At 36.6% G+C, this 23604-nt stretch overlaps 4 protein-coding genes across 4 annotated transcripts; 2 read left to right on the top strand and 2 right to left on the bottom strand.

Moving 5' to 3' along the window:
- Nucleotides 1-8728: 8728 nt before the first annotated feature.
- LOC114519771 lies at nt 8729-9811 on the bottom strand. The gene has a single exon (XM_028539944.1). The coding sequence runs from the start codon at nt 9809-9811 to the stop codon at nt 8729-8731; it is 1083 nt and encodes a 360-aa protein (XP_028395745.1).
- Nucleotides 9812-12032: 2221 nt separating this feature from the next.
- Nucleotides 12033-13262, top strand: LOC114519822 (UPF0746 protein DDB_G0281095-like). The gene is made up of 2 exons (XM_028540001.1): nt 12033-12150; nt 12356-13262. Exons 1-2 carry the CDS (start codon nt 12125-12127, stop codon nt 13134-13136), a joined length of 807 nt encoding a protein of 268 aa, XP_028395802.1. The 5' UTR covers nt 12033-12124; the 3' UTR covers nt 13137-13262.
- Nucleotides 13263-13532: 270 nt separating this feature from the next.
- Nucleotides 13533-14893, bottom strand: LOC114519770. Its single transcript, XM_028539942.1, has 2 exons — nt 14230-14893; nt 13533-13966 (listed from the first exon to the last, which is right to left on the bottom strand). Exons 1-2 carry the CDS (start codon nt 14891-14893, stop codon nt 13554-13556), a joined length of 1077 nt encoding a protein of 358 aa, XP_028395743.1. The 3' UTR covers nt 13533-13553.
- Nucleotides 14894-20326: 5433 nt separating this feature from the next.
- Nucleotides 20327-23001, top strand: LOC114519769 (deleted in malignant brain tumors 1 protein-like; the record flags this gene model as incomplete). The annotated part of the gene is made up of 5 exons (XM_028539941.1): nt 20327-20384; nt 20629-21018; nt 21783-22103; nt 22548-22868; nt 22961-23001. Coding segments are annotated over 5 exons (1131 nt in total), but the record flags the coding sequence as incomplete, so codon positions are not given.
- Between the last annotated feature and the right edge of the window lie 603 nt (nt 23002-23604).

The raw sequence follows: 23604 nt of genomic DNA, 5'->3' as shown, positions 1-23604 counted from the left end.
TCCACTTTATACTCCCTGTCAGCTTATGTTCTGTTGGCGCTGTACCAGTCACGAGAACACTTTTGTTTGAACGTATCCATGCAGGGCAATAAACAGGATAATGCGATATACCGAGAACGGGAAGAATGCGGGTTAGGGCTTGTGAATGAGCATCACCTCTGTGTGGCAAGTACCGTTATTTGTTGTAAAATTAGTGCGTGCATGGTAAAATTAAAATAGCGTGATAAAATTGAAGGTGTCAAAATTAAATCTTTTAACTTCTGCCTAACGCTAGATCCGCCCCTCAAGTGACGTCACTACAAACCTTAGAAAACAGATGGAAATGTCTGTCTATATTATTGTCCTGTACGTTCAAACAAAGAAAACATTCATTTGGTGAATTGTGGTTCAATTTTTCAGCGCTGTTTTATACACAGGTATGAAGTATTATCATATAAATCTACATATTTATGGTAGACATCATTAATCCAACAACTATATAATTATAGACTATTTTGAATCTTAGCAAGAATCGAATTCCGACTTAGAAACTGCATCACCAGATGTTTATGACAAACGAGCTGTAGCTTCTTTGACTTTAATAATTTTACATCTTTTTTCGGTTTTACGTCGAGTGTAAAATTAATATGAAAAATAGAATTGTCGCAATAGGCACAAACGCCGGACACTTAGCAGGAACCGGTTGTATCAAGACCGTTCAGCTTAAACGGTGGATAAGTTCAAAATAGAAAGCAAGTCTATTGTTTTATAGAACAAGCGAACTAAATGTTTTTTACCTTCACACAAAAATACTGTTTACAACTACATGTTCAGTGCATAGAATTCAAGTTGACTCATTCAAGAGAGATGTAAGAGTGTTATTTAATTTTGACTTATACACCGTTTAAGCTAAACGGGCTTGATACAACCGGCCCCAGACCGCTAATCTATAGGTACAGTAACTGAAAAAGTAGTAGCCGTTTTGGCACGGCCATGGGCAGTTTCTACGATCTACTAAACTAAAAAAATAGGCTACTTTCAATTATTGCTCTCCACTTCAGCGAAATTATGAAATCGATCATTTCCTTAAGAATATTGTGATTCGGATAGTAAATTAAAGCCCCTGATGAAACGTCACATTTTGTTCGCGTCGAATGCAATTCAACAAGAGATAATAATATTCTTGTAAGTTTGCATGGTGACATCAAATAAATAAAGTAACTTGTAGGTACATCACGTAAGTATCTAAATACTGCAAAGCTTTCGGTCCGTTAATCCGTTATCACATAGTTACGTTGCACTGTTGAAGGCCTGGGTTAACAGACCGAAAGCTTTCCAGTGTTTTTATATTTACGTGGTGTACCTACAAGCTAATTTACTTAAGAGATAAGAGGTGATAAACCTCATTATCTATTATATTCCTTGAGGTGATAAACCTCATTATCTAATCCTTGAGGTGATAAACCTCGTTATCAATTCTATTCGAAGTTTAACGTCGGATTTTAGAGCGCGGGCGGAATGGGCACAGGTAGCAATTTTAGCCGGGCCGTGCAAATAAATCGGATGCACTGTAAACGGGTACATGTGGATTTTGGTTCTATTTTAACAATATCGCTGCTGTTGAATTTTGAAATACATATATTCTCCGCTTCTAACGCTCCCCTTCATACAATACTTCTCTCTTTCTGTCTTTCTATATTTAGCCCCCTTGTCCGATTGTCAATCAGGAGGCGTGTCTACATGCAACACTACATCCCTCCTTTCCTTTAAACGTAAATGCAATCTACAGGGTGTCCCAAAAAAACGAAAACTATTGAAATCACCCATAACAATGCCATTGTTACAGTTTGAATGCCTAAGCACTCTGTTGGGCCCACAAGTGTATAAATAGGGGTTGCCATAAGCATTTTTATGCATGCATCATGATGCAGTCAAATTTGCTTGTTCGCAAAAATGATATTTATTAACAATATTTACAATTTACAAATATGGATAACATTATTTAAATGTGCATCTCAAGGACCATGTCCTTCGACATGTCCCCTTTCTCTAGCAGCAAAAAGCATTTAGCATTTTATAAGTTGCATTAAATCCCCACGGGCTGAAATTCGTGAACACGGCATTCAAATTTTAACAATGAGTGATTTCAATAGTTTTCGTTTTTTTTGGGACACCCTGTATATCCAATATCAACCTTAATTACTTTTTCTGTTCGTGTATAAACCTAATGTATGTTCGATAATCTAAAGGTTTATCAAGATTTATAGGATTTCAATACTGTTCGGTTTGAATGCGGTTTCTGGTCGATCTTTGCAGTGTTGATGTTTGCTCTCCGTTGTTCAATCCTGTTGTTGTTGCTTTTCGTTCGTCGAGGTCCTCACTCTCATCTGATTCTCTCGCATCACCATTTATCTGTTTAAAAAAAGGATGCATTCCTTGTGACTACGTGCCTCCGATTTTCAGCATTTATCTGAGTTCCTTTCCTTTCGGTTATTATAATTATATGGTTCCAGTTCGAATTTTGTTGTAAACTTGTTTCTCTTTCTCTGTTTAAGTATGACTTTGTCCCCCACTTTTAGTGCCAATGGTTTTGCATGTCTCCTTTCATTTGCGTATTTTCTTCCTTTTGTTTTTGCTTTTGCATCGTTCGCCTTAGCTTCCTTGTGTCGGTTTACTACTTTAACTTTCTGTCTTTCTATATTTAGCCCCCTTGTCCGATTGTCAATCAGGAGGCGTGTCTACAACACTACAGCTGCTAATTCGCAGTTTTTAAGATGTGGTCGCGTTTTACACGTTGATATAAACTATATAAGGTTTTCATACGAACAAAGGTTTTTAATATATTCCAAAGGGTTAGACAGTCCTGAGTGAACGTCATGTCTGTATGTAAACATATGGTTTATTTTATTATATTTTTGTTAGGGGGCGACGCTCCTTAAAAAAAACCTAAGGCTCTAGCATTACTTGTTTGATCGGAATGAAACTTGGCACAATTATTCTAAACAATATTCCGCATCGATTGACCGATTTCGATTTTACCTTTGAAGCAAGTTACAAGCAATTCTTGACTATATTTGCAGTGAAATAATATAATTATACATGTCATTAATGTTCAGCCTATATATGTATAAATAAACGCAAACAATTAGAAATACATTGTCCTCTCCATTGTTGTAAATACAATCACAGTTAATGCCGGTAAAGCTGCTCACGAATGTGGACGACTAATTATGATTAATTATAAGCTTTATTTGTTTATCAAGTCATAATTTTGGAGCTCTTGAGATTTTCACAACATCGAAACTCGATCACGCAGTTCCTCGTCCACTATAGTACGATCGTATACTCGTTTACAGTACGTTGAGCTCAATGGCAGATCTAGGGGTAGTCAAAATAAATTGCGCCGATAAAATAATTTAAAATTGAAAACACCGTTGAAATAAAAATCTACCAATGCGATTGCGATTTTATTAAGGTGTAGTGATATATTCTGACTACCCCCAGATCCGCAACTGGCAAGCCAACAACATTTACGTTCTACAATATATACTTTATAAATTATAACCTATTGTCTGAATATCGAACAACATTTAGGATCGCAACGCGTCTAAATGAATATGAACTATGGTGTTTATGTTCAGCGAGTTATCCCGGCTAGGCGAGGTGAAAAGTGCATCACATTAAAGGTTTAACCTGATTAGTCTTTCATTATAAATTATGCAGTTTTCACCTCGCCTAGCTGGGATAACTCGCTCCATGTAAAAAGACCCTAAAATGAGGTATTTCTCGAATATTTTGACCCGTTTTAATTTTGGCCGTGTTTCGAGATCGCTCGTTGGCGAAGCTGTTTCTATTGTTTACCAACCAAACCCATGCGATGCCGCAGGGCGAGGTGTTGTCCAATGATTCTTTCAAATAATGGATTGGGTTGAGGCTTCTAGGCTACTTAAAACACAGCCTGCTTAAATTAGTATGTAAATAAATTCATACATGCGTATAGAATTCGAAAGCAGAAACGTCATGCAGGACTGCGGATAGAAGCACATCAGTAAAAATTCCGTTGGAAGCTGCATGTAAGAGATTGTTGATAAACTTATGTCTCCCTAATTTGTCAACCTAATTTTGGCATAGTCTATCAGCGCCGATCTTCCACTCGACAAATTATTTCTCAACTGGAAACTTCAAGTCCCATAGTTACACCCGAGGAAAACATTTATTGTGATTTGTATATTACTTTTTATTACGGTATAATTAATAGACAGATTCATTTTGGACTAATTCATTCATGTGAATAATTTCGATTCGGATAGCTAAATGAAACGTGTAAATTACATGTATGTTATTTACCGGCTGCGAGGTCCGGATGCAAAAAACTGTGCCGGAGGTCTCGAAAACGGCCCGAGGCCGTAGGCCGAGGGATGTTTTTGAGACCGAGGGCACAGTTTTTTGCATCCGGACCGAAGCTGCCGGTAAATAACGTGTTTTTTTTTAACATTGACTTTTTTGACTTTATAAAACACAAAAAAATACAACAAATTTAATGAATAAACTATAAAAATTTCAAATTCTGCAAGCCATTTTAGAATTTTAATCCGTCAACAACTCCTTATAAATATATCCTAGTCGGGAAACAGCCAATGAAATGGCAAATATTGTTACCATAGCAACTAAATCACGGCGAATCGATTAAAAAAATAGGTACGCAATGCGTACATGTGGGTAGCCTTTCGTATATCCGACGATTGCCGAAGATGTGGCACCCACAAACACACACAGATCCGGACACTTTTTCGACTACATAGTGGTTAGCCGCGCATGCGCAGGCTACCCACAAAAACAACGTATTGACAAGCGAAAAAAGGCGTAAAAATCCAAAAAAGAGAAGTTTTTCGGGTATGTTTTTTATTTTTAACATTCATTTAGCCTTTTCCGGAAAGGTTTTCACACATTTTAGCCGTACGTTGCTTTGGTTTTGTCGTTTTGCTTGCATTTTTCACAGCGGGCCAGATGCATTTTGCAGCGGGCCGGATGCAAAATTCCGGCCCGCTGTGAAACGCTTCTCTACAGAGTAAAAAAATAAAAAGAAATATTTTTCGTATTCTTTTGTAGTCATGATATAAACTTATTAAGTAAGGCTTATTGCAAATTTTGATGATGGCAAAAAAACAATGATGTCAATTATTTGAAATTATTTTGTTTTGTATTAAGCGCGGAAAATATTATTTCGGTATACGTACACCAGCCTCCAATGCACAATCGAACGTACAGTTTTTAGGTCCACCTCATTTAAGTAAAAGATATTGAGTTGTATGTGGGCTAAGAACCAAGTTTCATCTTCTAACCGATCTTCAAGAAAATACATTCAATTAAGTTGTTGTCGATTCAACATTTAAAAATATTATAAAAGCTCACCATCTGAATCACCAATGAACGGAATTTATCTCAAATGTTGTAATAATATACATGGCATAAATCATTTTCATAGAATGGGAATTGGACGAAGCCAACGTAAACCAATCATATTTGGCAACTGTAAAGAAGTTTTACAGATGGTTATAATGACTTTTTTGACTGCAAACGTCGTTTTTGGAGAAAAAGAGTCTAAGTTTTGTAAAAGAGGATGGTCTGAATTTGTTCAAGACAGAAAGCAATGGGAAAGAGAATGTTTAAATGACGATGATATCAAAATATCACAGTGTTGTAACGAGACATTTCACTATCTTGATGAAAGGTTTAATGACTACATAAAGTTGTGTCCCATTGTGGGTAAGTTATTTGTTGCAATTGTTATTGCTACTGTTCTTGTGATTAATTGGTCGATTAATTGATTGATCGATTGATTGATTGATCGCCTCTTCGAAATATTTCACAGCCACGGAAAAGCTTGCCAAGCTTTACCGGAAAATTTATTTTGGCTCTTTGTGTTTTAAATTTAACAAATAAACAACAAAAGGATTTACTAACCTATTATTATCTAAAACGTTCTTAATCATGATAGCATGAACGTTCATTGCATTCTTAGAATCTAGTTTGAATTTTTTTTTCATTAGAAGGCAAATGCACATGCGATGTTCTAGAGAAAAAAATTGACCGCTATACTTACCGTAACATGTCGGACCCAGTATCATGGATGAAACCAAATATTTCATGTCAACACAAGTTTCAACTCCGTCGTCTAAAAGTGGAGCCAGACGTAAGATCACCGCACAGTTTTCCTGTTGGTTTTAATAAAATCAAGAATATATTTCAACTGTATGGAGGGCGGGAGAAATCATGTGACGTTATGGTTTATGTTCGACCCTGTAAATATGAAGGCAAGTAGTTTATTTAATTTGATATTTTAAGAGAAGCCATCATAAAACATTGGGTGATTGCACCATAATTATAGACCTCACAGTAACATAAAATATAGCTCGAGTGCTTTGCGAAAGAAACATTGTCTTGCCCACGTGAATATTACTGCTGTTTGCAAGCTACCATGAGACGTGCTAAATTTTTCATGTTAGTTTACGTTTCAAAACTTCGGGTTTGACCGGAAATCGTTGACGTTTTTAAATAGACCAATCAACGTTTGACCTTGAAACGAACAACGTTTCGCAAGGCTTTACGAACACGTTTCGCCTTTTGGAATTTGGAGAGCACATAATACAGTAATATATTTGAGCAAAAAAATGAATATTCAAATAAAAATACTATACGGTCCTAGCTACGACAGATGTAAGACAACGATTATTTCTAAACATGCGTTCGCATCGATGACATTAGACGAATTATCAAATATGGTTTCTGGAGCAGTTGGTAGGTTTTTTGACGGAGAAGACAAGCTTCGTTTACAATATCGCGACGATGAAGGTACATACGTTACTATGAATAAACAGTCTGATATTAGCGATGCTGCTCAATCATCCTCGCCAATCCCTCAAAATGATGAACTTTTACGTGTCTGTATTCGAGTTGACAACGATTTTACGCCCACCAGTCATCACCGTGAGGCTCCTGCCAACAAACGCCAATGTAGCTCAAACGACTCTAAAAGAAAACTAAACTTTACGAAACCTCTTAGTACATCGCCTGATCCAGATCTCCTAGAACTGTTAGATATACAGAGTGAACCAAGAACCGGCAATAAGGAACTATTGTCATCCGATAAAGATTTTGTATTAACAGGAAGTTTGATAGTCCATTGGAAAGATTTGAAGAAAATGGAGTCCGACTTGGAAAGCAAAAAGTCAAGGCTTCGAGAACTCGAAACCGAAGACGAAAGTAACCCAAAAATAACATTTCTCTGGCAAGATCTAATATTGGCGATGGGAATATGTGCCGTAATTGTCATCTTCGGCTTGGCCACACAGCGCGTTGTTGTACGTATGGAAAATGCGAGTCAGTTTTTAGCTGCGGCGAGCAAAAATTGCACCCTGGCGAACTCAATACTAAACAATTGCGTTCCAACATACAAAAACTTAAACATGAAATCATTACTCTTGAGAGAAACATTGCACAACAACAAGATGCATCTAATGAAATAAAGAAAACACTTGCAAACAAAATAGAGGAAAGCCTCTTGCAGGAAGACGAAGATAAATACTTTAGCAATGGCCACAAAAATTGGTGTCTTTTACGGAGACATGTTTACCTCGTCGAAGATTATTGCAAAAAGAACTTCGGTGGTAAAATACCCCCGAAGCACAAGCTGTCAGAAATTTTGAGTACGATATTGAATCAAAAACCAGCAAGCGCAACATCAAGCTCTATGGTCATGAAACAAACAAAATCCAAAGGAAGTAATCCCACAAAGCCACTTCTCGAAACATACGGTGTTAATTTCCCGTCTGAACCGAGGTCTGAACGTTGCAGTTCGATTTTTCGAAGTGCACCAAGCAACGAAGACGAAGAACAAGAACAGCTTAGTATGGTAGTGAAGCAAAGTATGCTTGACACTAGTTCTAAATCTAAATCTTCATGCGAGCCCCATCCGACGGTCATTTATCAACCAGTTTACCCGCCATCTTTCGCACGCTTTCCCGCGTTACCCACTAATGTTTATAACCCTTTTGCACAAAATGCAGAACAATATTTGTCCAGCTATGCCCAATCTAGCACAGCTATACCCATGTCTTTTCCTGACGCTACTGCACAGATGCCAACAGCCGTACCTATGCTACCAATGGCAATGCATACGCAAACAAAGCCTGACGAAGACAAGGGCGAACCCCAAGTGCAGCCAGAACAGACGATTGAAAGGGATGATAACGAAACAGCCGAGCTATTGCTGTCCTTTAGTAAAAACTCTTTTACTGGTTATCAAGCGTAGCGACAAATGTACACAAGAAGTAGCTAAAACGTAATGTAATGTCTAATGAACTTGTTTTGTTTTGATTTAAAACATTCAGGGTTTTAATAGCATGGATGATAAAATCACAATAATAATCTCTTAACTATCCATGTTAATAGTTAATATAATTGCGTTGACGTTGTTTATTATGTTACTCACAAACTAGTTAAATTTAAATTTTTCATTACAGTATATTACATATTGTAATTAGTGTAACATGCACTTGAAATATATTTTATATATTATTTGGGTTCGTTGTCGATTTCAGATTAGTTTTCAATTTCGTTGACTACAAAAGTTAGAAACACAACTCTCTCACCAATTTTTCACGTTTGCACGTAGTTGACATAAAAGTTCACGAACTGAAGAAAACTAACTAATTTAGATTTTAGTAATTGTGAACTTGACAAGTAAGTTTCATTGTGGGAACATGTACGAAGTAGCCTGGTAGTAACCCACCATGTCTGTTGGGGTTATTGTTTCAACAGCATCCATGACGGCAAGTTTAAGGTTTTCATGTACAGTATCGGAAAATTCTCCGTTCAATTTCGTTTTTATCTTAGCGAAACATAGTTCAACAGGATTTAGGTCAGGGGAGTAAGTGGGGGTGAATATGAGCTCCACTCCCATTTCTTCAAGATATTCCTCCAAAATACGACCGCCGTCATAATGATGAATTCCCAAATTGTCCATAACAATGATATCTCCAACTTCAATGGCGGGACCTTCCGACATCAAGTTAGTAGCTTCGGAAGCTTCCGCAAAGAAATTAAGAAACTGAATAGTATTTGTTGGGCCCTCAACCAAATTAAAGTACATCGGTCCATCTAATGATACGAGTAAGTTTAAAGTAATGTTTGGGGATTCCATTTTTCTAATTACTTCGACGCATCGTTGTCCTAAAGGCGCGTGGCCGTAACGACGAGTGCCAATGTCTGGGGTTTTCACTCCTGATTCATCGAAAAACTTGATTTTTTTTGGATCTTTCGATGAGAGATAATTAACAAACAACTGTGTATATAACATGTTTTCCGGAGTGAAACGCTCTCTTGCAACATGTGTAATACGTTTTCGGGAGTAACTATGCCCTGACAAAAGTTTTCTTTTTATTGCTCGCGAAATTGAAGATAGAGAAATGTCGCCTCCAACGTCACCAAGTTCATCCAAAACGGAGTAAAGTTCTCGTAGGGAAATCGACCCTCGTATCTTCGTAAGAGTCTCGATTAATTCTAGATCTCCTGGTGTCAATTTGCTGCTAAAATCTCCACCGCGTTGAATGGGATCTTCTGAATTACTTTCGCAAAACCGTCGCCAAATTTTTGAAACTGAGTTTGGACTTAGTTTCAACTCGTGTGCGATAGCAGTAAACGAGGTTGAAAGAAACCCCGAAATCCTATCGCCTCCAGCAGCTAGACACCTATCAATAACAAGCCGCCTAAGGTCACCTTCTACAGCTTTTCCATTTCTATAGGATCTGCCATACTTGCTAACTTGATACATACCGAACAAAAAGAGGAAGTAGCCAAAGCAACTGTCAAACTAAAAACGCGAAACGTGTTCGTAAAGCCTTGCGAAACGTTGTTCGTTTCAAGGTCAAACGTTGATTGGTCTATTTAAAAACGTCAACGATTTCCGGTCAAACCCGAAGTTTTGAAACGTAAACAAACATAAAAAATTTAGCACGTCTCATGGTAGCTTGCAAACAGCAGTAAGAAACAGAACGTATGGAACACATTCAAGAGTTGAAAACCCCCCAGAAACTTAGATCTGAGTGGGATCGTTTAAAGTGTTTAGCGTAGCCACGCTTAGCTTGTTTGAATTAAGGCTGCTTTCCACTCAAGCGTTTTTCATACGCACGTCAAGTATATTAACTTTGAAATAAAGAAGTGAATAAATCGGAAGAATTTAAGTCCATGCTACACGGTACAACTTTCCTGACAGTTTGCCAAATTTACATCTCTCAAACGTAGATATGCATTGTAAGTTGCAAGAGAAATTGCACCGTGTAACAGCCATGTGTCATCCATCTATGTAATATATCTGCATTAAGTATAGCATGCTGTATAAAAAATCTAATTTTCAATGTAGTTTAGGCAGCGACATTATACACGTTTCCCACTTATTTAGAGTTTAAAGAAATGGTCAAGAACGTTGCTAACAGAAAAGGTATAGAACAACACTAGCTATTTATTATTGCCATCAGGAATATCGAACAGGGGGGAGCAATATAGCTGCCCACCCCACTTTTCTTCTTATCAACAAGGCCAAATGGGGCAAAAATGCCTTCCATTTCAAAGAATTACATTCTATAATAATTATCATAATGCAATTCTATATAATGTTATATGATAATGTTACAAATGCAACAAATGAACTTCAAGGACAGCACTCAGACAACGTGTCTATACCTGCCCGTGCTCCATCCATATTTTATACAGTACTTTGCATTTTAGCATCAGGATTGAAGTTTCGTTTGAATTAACGTTTAGAAGAGAAGTCTCCTCATTTAAACATGTTCCAGGAGTAAAATGTCCTTAAACTATCGAGGCCGGAAGGCACATTCGCATGCAATGTAGCTTAACATAACGTACATGCAGGTATAAAAAGGCGCACGTTATTCCCGGATGATGAACAAAAACATAACTAGAACGATATCTGGGGGGGGGGGGTGTTGCTCATTCATATATTCAGTTACACCCGTCGGATCTCTATCGTAAGCTATTCCATTTGCAAAAGAGATCCTTCGGACAAAATGACTATATGAGCCCCTTCATTTATTGTTCTAGTTTGGCAACTGTTGATAACAGCCTTGTTCGTCGGGCTTAGCCAAACGTAATGAACAACATGCTCTTTATAGAATAATTATTGCAAATTGTTTGTAGTTTTAGATTGCAAAAAAGATATTCTCGTTCTTTGGGACAATTATAATTTTGTTGGGTTAAATCCGCACGTGAAAAGATTTTTGAAGAATTTTATTAGAAATAAGAAACTGGGCGTTGAGGAACATGGAACCCATCTTGGTTTCATTAGTGTCTCAAGCTACAACACAGGAAGAGAATTATTGAAAGTCGGGGAGCTTAGGAATAAAACAGAATTGATAAAGTGGTTGGATAGTTTTGAAAATAACATTGATCCAAGCAGAAATACGACCATCATAAGAAAATCATATGAACTCGAGCACGTAACTGAAGTAAGTCAAACCCACTGGCAGAAGTACTCAGAAACTCCTGGAATATCTGTCATTTTTTCAATATTCTGTAATCAATTGTTGAAAGTTTAATTCCCTCTTCTACTGCATTTGCTTGCTTTTGGCCTAAAAACGGTCCAAATTAAATGTGAATTAGTAATCGTTTAAAGAAAATACTGAATCATCAAACATAGACTTTTATCAGTATACGATTACATTTTCACTGATTGTAGTCAACAATTAATTAAGGTTGAATAATTTTTGTTCGGAATGCCTGCTCGTTTCAGGCTCGCTCGCTCAATTAATGCAAGGAAGAGACTAAAAAATAATATAAACCGACAAATTCTCATCTTCAATTTAAGGTGTTCAACAACGGCAGTATCAACAAAACTTCCCGTCCTAACGCGGACGACGTCATTTTGTTGCTATTAGCGAGCTTAAGATCACGCGACGCGGAGTGACGACGCCGCCGACCGGAAGTAAATTTTTTCTATCGTGCCAACTGCGCATGCGCATATTTGGGAATTGGCGAGTTTTGTCTCGACGCCGCCGCGAGTTTTAACAATTTCACGGCGTCGTCAACAAAGGTGTTTTTACAAGGTTTTTCTGTGTATTGAGTGTATAATATGGCTGAAGAAACCATAAGCACCAAGTAAGTATACGGTCTTTTGTCTTTTCACGACCAAAACGCCAAATGTTAACAAATTATTGTATATAGTTTTGTCGTTTGCAAGGCTTTGCAATTTGCAAATAAATTTTTGCTTTATAATAATTTGTTTGTGTAATATTCTTTATCGTTATTTTTTATTGGTTTTGACATGTTCATATTTTCACATTTCTTGTATTTGAATTTAAAGGCCTATAAAAAGCACTATCATCATGTCGTGGACAGATGAAAAGGATGTAATTTTCTGCAGAGAGATTTTGGTGTCCAAGCTTTTTGTGACAAAGAAATCTTCGCCTGAAAGAGGGCAAGTCTGGAATGACATTGCAGACAGATTGTGTCAGCTACAGCAACCAAATTTCCGGGTGAATCAAAAATCGGTACGGGATCACTACAAGAAGTTAGTGGCAGGATACAAAAGAAAAATGCGAGATGAGTTAAATGCAAGTGGAATAAGTCCTGAACAAACTGAGATTGATATATTATTGGAAGAAATAGTGGAAAGAGAAGCAGCACAAGTGGCAGAGAAAGAAAATATTGATAATGAAAACAACAGGAGAATGGAAGCTGAAAAGGTGGCAGCAGATGATATTAGAAGGAAAGCCATGGAGACTTTGGCACAAACAAACAAGCGAAAAGCTGAAGAAAGCAATGAAACACCAAAGAAGAAAAGACGAAGCAGTGGCAGTGAAACAATCGCTTACTTGCAAGAGAAGACAGAGATTGAAATGGAGCTGAGAAAGGAAGAAATGGAGATTAAAAGAGCAGAAGTAGAATTGGAAAAAAACAAAATGGAGCAACAAATGAAGCAGCAAGCCACCTTATTTGAGCAGCAGGGTAATATGATGCAGGCAATGATGGAGCAGCAACAACAGCAACAACAACAAATGCAAGCCTTGCAAATGCTAGTTCTCCAACAACAACAGCAACAGAGTCAAGCATTGATTGCACTTCTTGATAAACTATCCAAGTAAGCTTGTAGTTTAAATTGTTAATAAAATATGGTATATGAAATACATATAATTAAATTAATCAAATTGAGAAAATGTTCAGAATTTATGTACAAATTGTTATTTATAAAAAAGTTATAATTAAATTACACTGTTTATATCTTTTTAATTTTTTAGTGTTAATACAAACTATGTACATTTCTTGAGAAGTGAAACATGTTACTTTACTTTATCCAGTCAGAGCTGAAATTTTTTCTTGTCATTTGACCACCATAAACTTATGAATATAAGTCCCATATGTATATTTGTTCATCAAAATATCCTTACAGAATAATACAAACCCAGGGCTGATATTCATTGGTTAAAGGCATCAAATTGGCCTGCAATTGCAAACAGTCTTTTAAAAGCTCCATGTTTCCACATACTATATTATAATTATATTCAAGAGAAATACTCTTGTAAAGATGGAGGGTTTAAATCAAAAAATTGTGAGGTCTCATTAGTATAAAGGCATGTTAATGCATTCCTTAAAAGAGCAGCAACTATATACATCTTGCCTACTTGGCTAAGACCAATTTTTAAATTCTTCTTGAAATCCATAAATTTGAAATAGTTAATAATATCTCCAAAGAGCCATTCTACAGACACACGCACTTTGCTCATACTCTCATTGTATGCTACCATTTCGGGTGTAAGCTGAACTTCTCTAAATGGAGCTTGTAGTTGCAATCGAAGGGGGTAGGCTGGATCACCATAGAGACACAAAGGCTCATTAGTAGGAGAGAAAGCCAGGTTTTCAAGGTCTTGTAATAAATTGGATTCAACAAGCATTCGTGAATCATGTCTTTTTCCTTCTATAGAAGAGTATCATAGTTTGAATGAGTAAAATGCACTACATTCTTAATTAACATAACACAGATATCCCTCCATTTTAGTAAAATTAAAGTTTAAAGTCTTCCCAAATCCTTTTGGAATTTTATAATATTTTGATTAATAATGGTGATAAACAAATTTTAAAAGCATGTGTCCTCCCCCACTGTCCAATATTCTCTCCCTCATAGTGAACACGCCCTTGTGTAATATTTGTTTATATTAAATCAAGTATTGCCTTACGTACCCACTGGACCATACAAATTAGCAATCATGCCATTTGGTACAACAACAGATTGGAACTTTAAACTGTGTACTCTTTTATGGCCATTAAAGACTTCTTTTTGGTGTTGTTTCGGGCGACAAATAGGCCGAACAGTCCCATCGACAAAGCCAAAACAATTTTGTAATGCAGCTCCTCTGGCAGCGATAGAATCAGCGTATCTTTGAAGATTTTGGGGACTTAATAATGTATGATTCCATTGACTTATTAAATGGCCATGTTCGTTAAAAATATAGTCGATAACAGTGTTGTAAACCATGCACAACTCAGGAACAGAAATACCGAACGTTGAAATCATGTCACTGTATCGACATGGGTATGTTAGCCTCTTCAACACGATGCACAAACCCGTCATTCCATCGCAGACCGACCCTTGCTGGCATCTAAAAACGTCGGGTATTCTCAGGACTTCGTGTAAGGAAGGTAGGTCATTTTTTTCGAAACGAAATTCAGCTTTGACTTCGGCTACATCTTTTTCCTTCAAATTAAACTTTGGGTAAATAGTCACCGGGAAGTCTGGATTTTTTGACTTGTTTGCATCCCACAACAACAAAAACTCCTCATCGTTAACAATATTTTCACCAAGTGCAATAGCGAGTTGTTGCCTAGTTTCCCTAAAGCTATACATCGCTGCAGTATGAATACAATGAAAATTAACGTATAAGAGCATCAAAGACAAAGGATAAATATTTTATAATCGTTTTTTTTTTATGGCGTGCTATAAGCGGCGGCGTCGTGTATCGAAATCGTATTTCTTAAGCTCTTTTTACTTGGCACGACGCCGTCACTTACAACTCGTTTTTTGGGGTCAAAGCGGCGGCGTCGTCACTCCGCGTCGCGTGATCTTAAGCTCGCTATTATTGAGCAATGGAACGGATGCTAGGGTGGAAAATCAAAGCAGATTTAAAGATGAGTTTATGACAACAATAAAGAAAAATGTCACTATTATTGCCCTGGTTGGAAGCATTGGAAACGAGATCAAAGACTTGAAACTTCACATCAAGCATTCGTCGTCACCACAGCTAGTGTTTGATTCAATTGTCTCGGACAATTTTGACAATATTGTGAATAAAATCGTTGATGCTTCGTGCACACATTCAGGTATGCAGATGATGTTAAAAGTTAAAAAATAAAAAAGCTACGAAGTCAGCGAATGAAAACTCGCTATAAACCGACTTTTTAAACCAAAATTTGTACCCGGTCATCATTTTAAAAACAGATGATAAGATATATGTTATTTACAGTGGATAAAAAAATATTTTCCCGCGGAGAATTAAAAAAAAAGTTCTATTATATATGTTTTACCCTGAGCTAACAAAAGGGGTCCATTGGCTTATTTTATTGTGTTCTGTTGTATTGTTCGTATAATTTATGAATATTGCCTCAAATGCCTCAATTGCTGAAGTACAATATATACCTTTTTACCTGATTACCTTTGCCTAAAAAATGTAAACAAATATGGCGATTAGTTTAAAACGAAATTCCTTCTTGTTCAAGTAACTCACGTGTTGCTAAATTATGGTTAGGTCCAAAATGCACGATTCTGATTGCCCATTTATGTCACTAGCAATGAGTAACAGCTTCTTTAAACAACCTGCCATTTTCCCTTTTTCTTAGGAGGATGTGGGTGCATAAGTGAACAGGAATTCATTGTATATACAAAACCAGGAGCCCTCACTGGATTGGTTAATTGGACAATACCCGAAGTCACGTGTTCTGATTACAAAAGGGGCCAGGTTGATCCACCTGATCTCACAACTCCTGCAAATTTCTCAGTGGGCAAGCACGTGATTACCTACCCGTACTCGTATAAACGTGGTGGCAAAATGGTTCAATTTAAATGTTTTGTCAACTTTACTGTTGTTCGTGAGTATTTAGCTGGTTTCATTTATTCACAACCGGGATTAGTAACGCAGATAAACTGGGCTAAGGTTAGGGCTGCTTTCCACTGTCGCGTTTTTTATACGCACGTACACGAATGTAAAAGTCTAAATCCTTATACATGTCTAAGGAACTTAGTTTTCCGCATATTTTAAAAAGTATTTGTTGACTCACGTGGTAAATAATAAAAATTTGGAAGCATTTAAACTTTTCCGTCCTTGAAAAATTAAACTCGACAGTGGAAAGCAGCCCTAAGAGGCAAGGAAACAACAATCCCTCAGTTAGATCAACTGTTTTTCTCACCTAATTCTAGGGTTAGAATTCTATCTTTCCCATCGAATTTGAAAATTTTAATCACGTATTAGTTGCATAATTACATACAAACAGATGATGACGGACGCTCGGCTACCATAGGGTGACTGCATGTTAAAAAAAGTTTGCCTTTTATATTCCAATTACCATGATTTCATTGGGCTCACCATGGTGTTACATCACACCATTAGAATTATAACACATGCAATTCCGAAAGAAAACAAGATTTATCTTTCATAAGGGAAACATGATTATGTTGCTTTATTCGAAGGAGAGGGAGAGTTGAAGGTTAATTTTTATTGACTTTCCGCTAAAGACGTATGGAATACCGATGTTTTCGCAAGAAACTCGTTTTGTTACTCATTGTTAAATATTTTTTCATATTTTTTCAGCTCAAAGTTAAAATTTAAAATATTTTATCCAATCATAAGCCATCAAAGCTACCTCAGAAAAATGACTTCGGGCGCTTTCCATTAAGCGGCCAAAATGGTCAGACCGGTCGTATTTTGAATTGAAACACAGAATTTCGTTAAAAATATAATATATGTAAATAACATTAAATCTGAATGCAGATTTCTTAAAACACTCTAAAATACCAGTAATCTGTCTGTACTCAAATACAACAGGACCAGTCTGGCTGTTTTTAACGTATGAAGGAAAGCGCGCTTAGAAGTTTGTACCGATCTGGGGTATTAAAAATAAACACCTCATTATGTCAGTTGCTATTTTGGTATACAGAATCCTTAGTTGTTTTCTTTTCTTCCTGCTTAAAAACGTTTTCCTTTTTTAGCCTGTGAATGTCCATGTCCGCAAACAGTAGAATATGTAGACTTTTGGGGAGGGGCCTTTGTCAGTTGGGTAGAACCTAAACCGAATTGCCCAACCATACAAAGTTCAGGTAATCCGATCACAACCAGTAGATATTTTGCTGTTGGAAATTACACACAGAGCTACAGCTACACGTACAGCAACGAGATTCAATCATTTGTTATTGAATGCCATGTAACAATTGTGGTAGTAACTAAAGGTAGGTTAATTGAATTTTAACTAACATAGTAACGCCGCTGTATTTATTATACTCTGAGCTGGTTAACCTGGGCTTCATCATTTAATTAATTCCCGAGCCGGTGCGGAGCACCGTGCGAGGGTACTAATTCCGCTCGAATATTTACACCCACGATGTTGCAAATGCGAAATCAAAGTCGTCCGCCATTATGCAATGGACCTCACGCTATGGACAGTCTCCTACGTTATGCGCATGCGCCAGTGTGAACTACTAAGCTCTTGATTGGTCCAGACAAAAATTTGTATTTTCAAACGTCAATGAATAACTGTCATTTAGCAAAATTTTGATGAAATTTACAAATTTATATTTTCATAAATATGGAATATACGTGTTTTTACTAAGTTAGAGGGAAACTCGAATGAGGTCAGGACTTTTCACGATTTAACAAATAACGAAAGACGAAATTTTCGACCGAATTCACCGTGTATAATGAAGTCGAAAGATTTTACACTTGATAATATTTCATCCGGCAAAGTACAACACACAACTTTAATATTCTCAAATGTATTTCACTATAAATCTGAATGTGTTATGTGATAAACATTATAATTTCATTTATGTAATTTATAAACTCCGTTTTCATAATGACAAAAAGAAAAGAAAATCAAAACATTCCCGTGCAAAAACCAGTCGAGGGGTAACGTAAAACTTCGAAAGTTGTATGAGACGTCTGATGTTATATTTCATGGCATTTAATAATTAAGATAATTTACACATAACACTGACTATAGATGAGTAACTTAACTTCCAGAAAAAGGTAAGAATCTTGTCGTATTTTTGCCATTTTTTCACAAAAATATGCGGGTTAACCATGAACTCAAAAGAACTGGAAGGCTACCTCCGGCCGGAGATTTGAAGCCAAATCTTAGGGTTATGCCCAGTCTTCACACAACTAAACACGCGGTTTTTTGAAACTTCAAAAAATGCAAGCACTAAAAACATCTTTTAGCATAAAGTGCATTTTCCACAGTATTTTTACGATAAAAACATCCGTGAAAACTACAGAGTAAAGTGTATTAAATTTATCTGCATCAAACTCGCAATTAAATTGCCCTTTTTTATGAAAAATGTTGAACGAGGAGTGAAGCCGTGTCAATTCAAAAGTGTTTGTGTGAATTCACTTATTTAATTTCATTGTATATCAATTTAATCCCTCTGAAACTTACAAAAAAACATTCTAACAATATTTATTTAACAACAAACTACAGTTAAATTTTATTTTTATATGTTTTATTAGCACATAACAACAATATATATATTTTTTGTTTTGTTGCCTGCAAACCTTTTTGAAGTAGTGATCGTTTTCGAACAAACTATTTACATTTTCCTTATAATTTCACCACGCCGCGGTTCAAGGTATGCTTTAATCAGCATTAATTACAAAATTATAGCTTAAATCGTTAAAATAAACGATAAATCCGAACGAATGTAACTTCGCCGCTACTGCAGTTCATGTTTTCCATCCAGCTGATCTAGGTATAAAAATCAACCAATCAGAAGCCAGATCTTCGACAAAACTGAATTATCATTTCCTTCATTGCAAAAGACTTCGACACTCGAAAATATCAAGTAATTTTATTATATTTATGTGAAAACACGTTTATTTTTGTCCCAACTGCAAATTAGAATTTAAATTTTTCACCCTTTATACTATTAGTTGGAAGAATAAGGAGGAAATGTTCACTCCTGAAAAGACCCTCGCGAGAATGTCTCGCAACATGTACACGCGTGTCTGGAGGTAAAAAACGCGTGTCTGGAGGTAAAATTTAACTTCAATAATTTTGGCTATTTTAATCAGGAGGTAGCCCTCCAGTTCTTTTGAGTTCAATGGGGTAAACCCATTGAACTGTAAACAAACTGGAATGATAACCTAGGGGGGGAAATTGAAGCCAGTGCTTTTTACTTTATCTGAGTTTTGAGCCGAAATACTCAACTCTTAATGTTGAGCCGTATATGAAATTAAAGCGATTAAAAAGTTATATTTCCTGTAGAAATTTCGAGACTTGAGCTTAAAGGGAAATATCTAAAAAATATTTGAAAATTTCCCGGTTTTTTGCCGATTTGTAATTGTTTTTGTTTTTTTTAAATATTTCCTTTGCAGTTTAAGTCTTGAAATTTCCACACCAAATGTAACTTTTCAATAGCTTTAATTTGACACACAGCCCAACGTGTGGCGTCAAGTATTTCGTCTCAAAACTCAGAAAAACTATTTTGGCTTCAAGCTAAGTAGGGATGTTTGTCAGGAATCATCGTTCCAGTTGTATAGAGTTCACTGGGTAAACCTAAAAATATACGGCCATTGCGAGTTGCTATGACTACAGTGTTTCCACGTGCAGAAAAATATTTCCATACTTTTCTCAATTTCTATTACCCTCCAAAACCCCCAACCCACATAAATTTTCTAACAATGACGTTACCATCCCTACGCTTAACTAATTTCGTTCAACCGAGGCGAGGGGTTGCTGCATACATGTATTTCTAGTTTAATCTGACTCACGCTGGAACCGCCACAGGTCGCTTACTAGTCCGTTGTCATAATTTCCAGATCTATCAATCCGGTTACAAGGGCCTTCAAGTTCAAATGGTTTTGGTCGTGTGGAAATATTCTATAACGGAATATGGGGAACAGTCTGTCACGACGAATGGGATATCAAGAATGCTCAAGTTGTGTGTCGTCAACTTGGTTATCAGAAAGCCCTTGCGGCCCTTCAGGGAAATCTTGTTCCTTCTGGTTCAGGGCAGATATGGTTAGACAATGTTCATTGTTCTGGGAATGAGCAAAATCTGGCCAGTTGTCTCCATAGAGGCTGGGGAGACCATGACTGTCGTCATTCTGATGATGCCGGAGTGAACTGCATTGGTAATCGGCATTTATATTTCTGCAACCAAATTTTATCAATCAGCTTCCTTCAATCTTCAGCCTTGTACCCAGGCGCTTTAGTAGAAAAACATATAACGTTGCGTTCAGCTACTATTTAGGCTCATAATCACCCAGCCTGAGGCTATAACTGGAAACAGCAAAACAACTACAGCTGTAGATTGTAAGTTTTAACCAGGCATAAACATTTCCTAGTAATTTTTTTTATGTTTATTGAAATATTCAGGAGTTTCAGATAAAAGTTGCGCACATTGGTACAAGTCTGGTAGGAGATCTGATGGAATTTACATCATAAATCCGGATGGTAAGAGTTTTTTTATGGTCTGGTGTGATATGACAACCAATGGAGGAGGATGGACGGTGATTCAGAGAAGGAAAGATGCAAGTGTGGATTTTTATCGTGGTTGGTCAGAGTATAAAACAGGATTTGGCACTCTCTCTGGGAATTTTTGGCTTGGTTTAGACAAAATACATCGTTTAACAGAATCTGGTCAAAACACAGCAGGAATTATACTAAAGTCTGGTGATGCGATAGCTTCTGTAAACTATTCGATGTTTTCTGTGAGTTCTGAATCTGAGGGTTATAAACTGAACGTTGGTGGATTTTCCACAGAGGGTAAATATACAGGTAGCTACTGTCCAGAAATAGGCCAATCTCAACTAGGCGGAATTTTTCGTCTGATATTCTTTTCAATTGTGAAAATTCGACCGTAGCGGATTCCCTTCACCGGTCAAAATTAAAAAGAAAATCGAAGAAAAAATTTCGTTCGGTCGAAAAATTCCGCCTAGTGGAAAACTGCCCTGACACTGCAGTTGCGGTTGCGATTCGGGTGCGGTCAACCGAATAGAAACCGCGGTTGACCGTTGCAGTTGCTGTTCGGTTCCTAACGAAGTTTTATGAACAGCTGAGATCGACAGCACAATAATCATATCGAAAAAATCTTAAGAAATGTCTGTCAGACCAAGTTAATATAAGCCGAGGTGTTAAACTTCCGTGTCACCACGGTTTGACCTCGGTCTGAGCTCGGTTCAACCGCGATCAGACCGAGATTTAACGTAGATTAACCATTATTTGTTAAGTTATTTTTGGACAGTACTGTAGTCAACCGGATTTTCGAGTCATTTTACAATTTTAGTGTGGATTCAACCCTGTGTAACTGAGTCTATTGCATGCATGGGTTCTTGCAATCATATAAAGTATCAAAAAACTGGTCAACTCTCTTTCGTGGCAAGTATTTTGTATTTTACTAGTAATGGCTAAAATGGAAGGCAAAAATTTAGGCTCAATTTTAATTTGCCAGCCATAATTGAGTAGATGATAAATCTTATCGTGATCTTAAAAAATCAGCCGTTTTATTATTATCGCATCCTCATTTTCAGGACCAACTATCAGGTTGCGGGGACCATTAAGATCAAGTGGTACAGGTCGTGTGGAAGTATTCCATAAGGGAAAATGGGGAACAATCTGTGACGATAGCTGGGATATTAAAGATGCTGAAGTTGTGTGTCGTCAACTTGGTTATCAAAAAGCTAACGAGGCCTTGCAAGGAAAGTATGTTCCTTCTGGCACTGGACCGATATGGTTAGACGACGTTCATTGCACTGGGAATGAACAAGAACTAACTAATTGTCCGTCTAAGAACTGGGGAATTCATAATTGTCAACATTCTGATGATGCTGGGGTAAATTGTTCCGAAAAAGGTGAATTTGATAATCCAACATTCCTTGCAACGAAATCATTGCAATTAGCTTTTTTCCGCTTGCGAACAGACTTCAGTTAAACCATGTCTCGTTGGTCAGTCAAAAATGAAATTTTAAATAATAACTCTCCTCTTTTGGAAATAAATTTTTGACATGGAACGTCTTGGTCAAAAGCTAGTTCAATGACAAAAGACTGAATGTTTAATTGTTTACGTACTGCAGTTTAATTATTACGTTAATAAAAGCTAGCATCTTCTTTTTAAAAGCATTTTAAATGAATCTTATTTAGGAATGCTAAAACAGATAAAATAGTAATTCTTAAATTTGCCCGGATTATTAAAGAATTATTTTGGTCTTTCGAATGATATTTTGCTCCTAAATTTACTCTATGTTGGTTTAGTGAACAGTTTGTAATAACTCACAGGATCATTACCATAATTTTAGATCAAACAGTGAGGCTGCAAGGGCCATTAAGTTTCATGCGTATTGGTCGTGTGGAGGTATTTCATAAGGGAAAATGGGGAACAATCTGTGACGACGAATGGGATATCAAGGATGCTCAAGTTGTGTGTCGTCAACTTGGTTACAAGAAAGCCCTTGCGGCCCATAAGGGAAATCTTGTTCCGTTTGGTTCAGGGCAGATATGGTTAGACAATATTCGTTGTTCTGGGAACGAGAAAAATCTGGCCAGTTGTTCCCATAGAGGCTGGGGAGTCCATGACTGTTATCATTTTGAAGATGCTGGAGTGAAATGTGCTCCAAAAGGTAAATTATCCAACGCTTACAATTTCATATCATGATATCCAAAACATTTAGCAAATCAGCCTCCTTCACGTTTTCACGTAAAATATTTTTAGTTTTTCTTAATGTCATCACAGAACAAACACGGATAACATAATGTTGCATGTTTTGGAAATAAATTGGAAGAAATTTTCGAAATCTTGGTCAGGAGATACGAGCGGTATTTTTCTGTCAAAGAAATATTTCCGCCGTTATTCGGATAGTCAATATAAGCGGCGACTGTTATGAGCCTAAAGTCCATAATTATAATTGGCCATAAGGAAAAAGATGGCGGGTTTACATTTAACCAGAATGCATTATGGTAGAAAATCGTAAAAAAGCAAATTGACGTCTTTTGAAGAGCGGTCATAAAAGAAGAGGTTTTTTTCCTCCTTGTGATAAATTTCCACGTCGTTAAATAAATATATATTTTCGTAATGGTATTGAGCGCTCTTCAACCTTTGTCAAGTTCTGTGAACTCTTTGTTACAATCAATTCTTTGTATATATGTATGTATGTATATATGTATATATATATATATATATATATATATATATATATATATATATATATATATATATAATATATATATATATATATATATATATATATATATATATACCCATTTGCAAAAACGTTGGCCGCAGATAGATAGATAGATAGATACTCGAAATCTAATTAGAATTGCATATGTTGTGTAATATGATTGAAATCCCATGCA

Source organism: Dendronephthya gigantea, unplaced genomic scaffold (genome assembly GCF_004324835.1).
Source record: "Dendronephthya gigantea isolate DGI-Jeju-01 unplaced genomic scaffold, DenGig_1.0 000014F, whole genome shotgun sequence".
Lineage (NCBI taxonomy): Eukaryota > Metazoa > Cnidaria > Anthozoa > Malacalcyonacea > Nephtheidae > Dendronephthya > Dendronephthya gigantea.
The sequence above is the reverse complement of the archived record's forward strand: the minus strand, read 5'-3'. Positions and strand labels throughout refer to the sequence as shown.

Bases quoted from the DNA above. Each gene is read 5' to 3' on its own strand.
- LOC114519771 (XM_028539944.1), bottom strand. From the start codon at position 9,811: ATGTATCAAGTTAGCAAGTATGGCAGATCCTATAGAAATGGAAAAGCT.
- LOC114519822 (XM_028540001.1), top strand. From the start codon at position 12,125: ATGGCTGAAGAAACCATAAGCACCAA. The intron at 12,151-12,355 runs GTAAGTATACGG...TTGAATTTAAAG, and splicing joins GAAGAAACCATAAGCACCAA to GCCTATAAAAAGCACTATCA.
- LOC114519770 (XM_028539942.1), bottom strand. From the start codon at position 14,893: ATGTATAGCTTTAGGGAAACTAGGCAACAACTCGCTATTGCACTTGGT. The intron at 13,967-14,229 runs GTACGTAAGGCA...ACTCTTCTATAG, and splicing joins TAATTTGTATGGTCCAGTGG to AAGGAAAAAGACATGATTCA.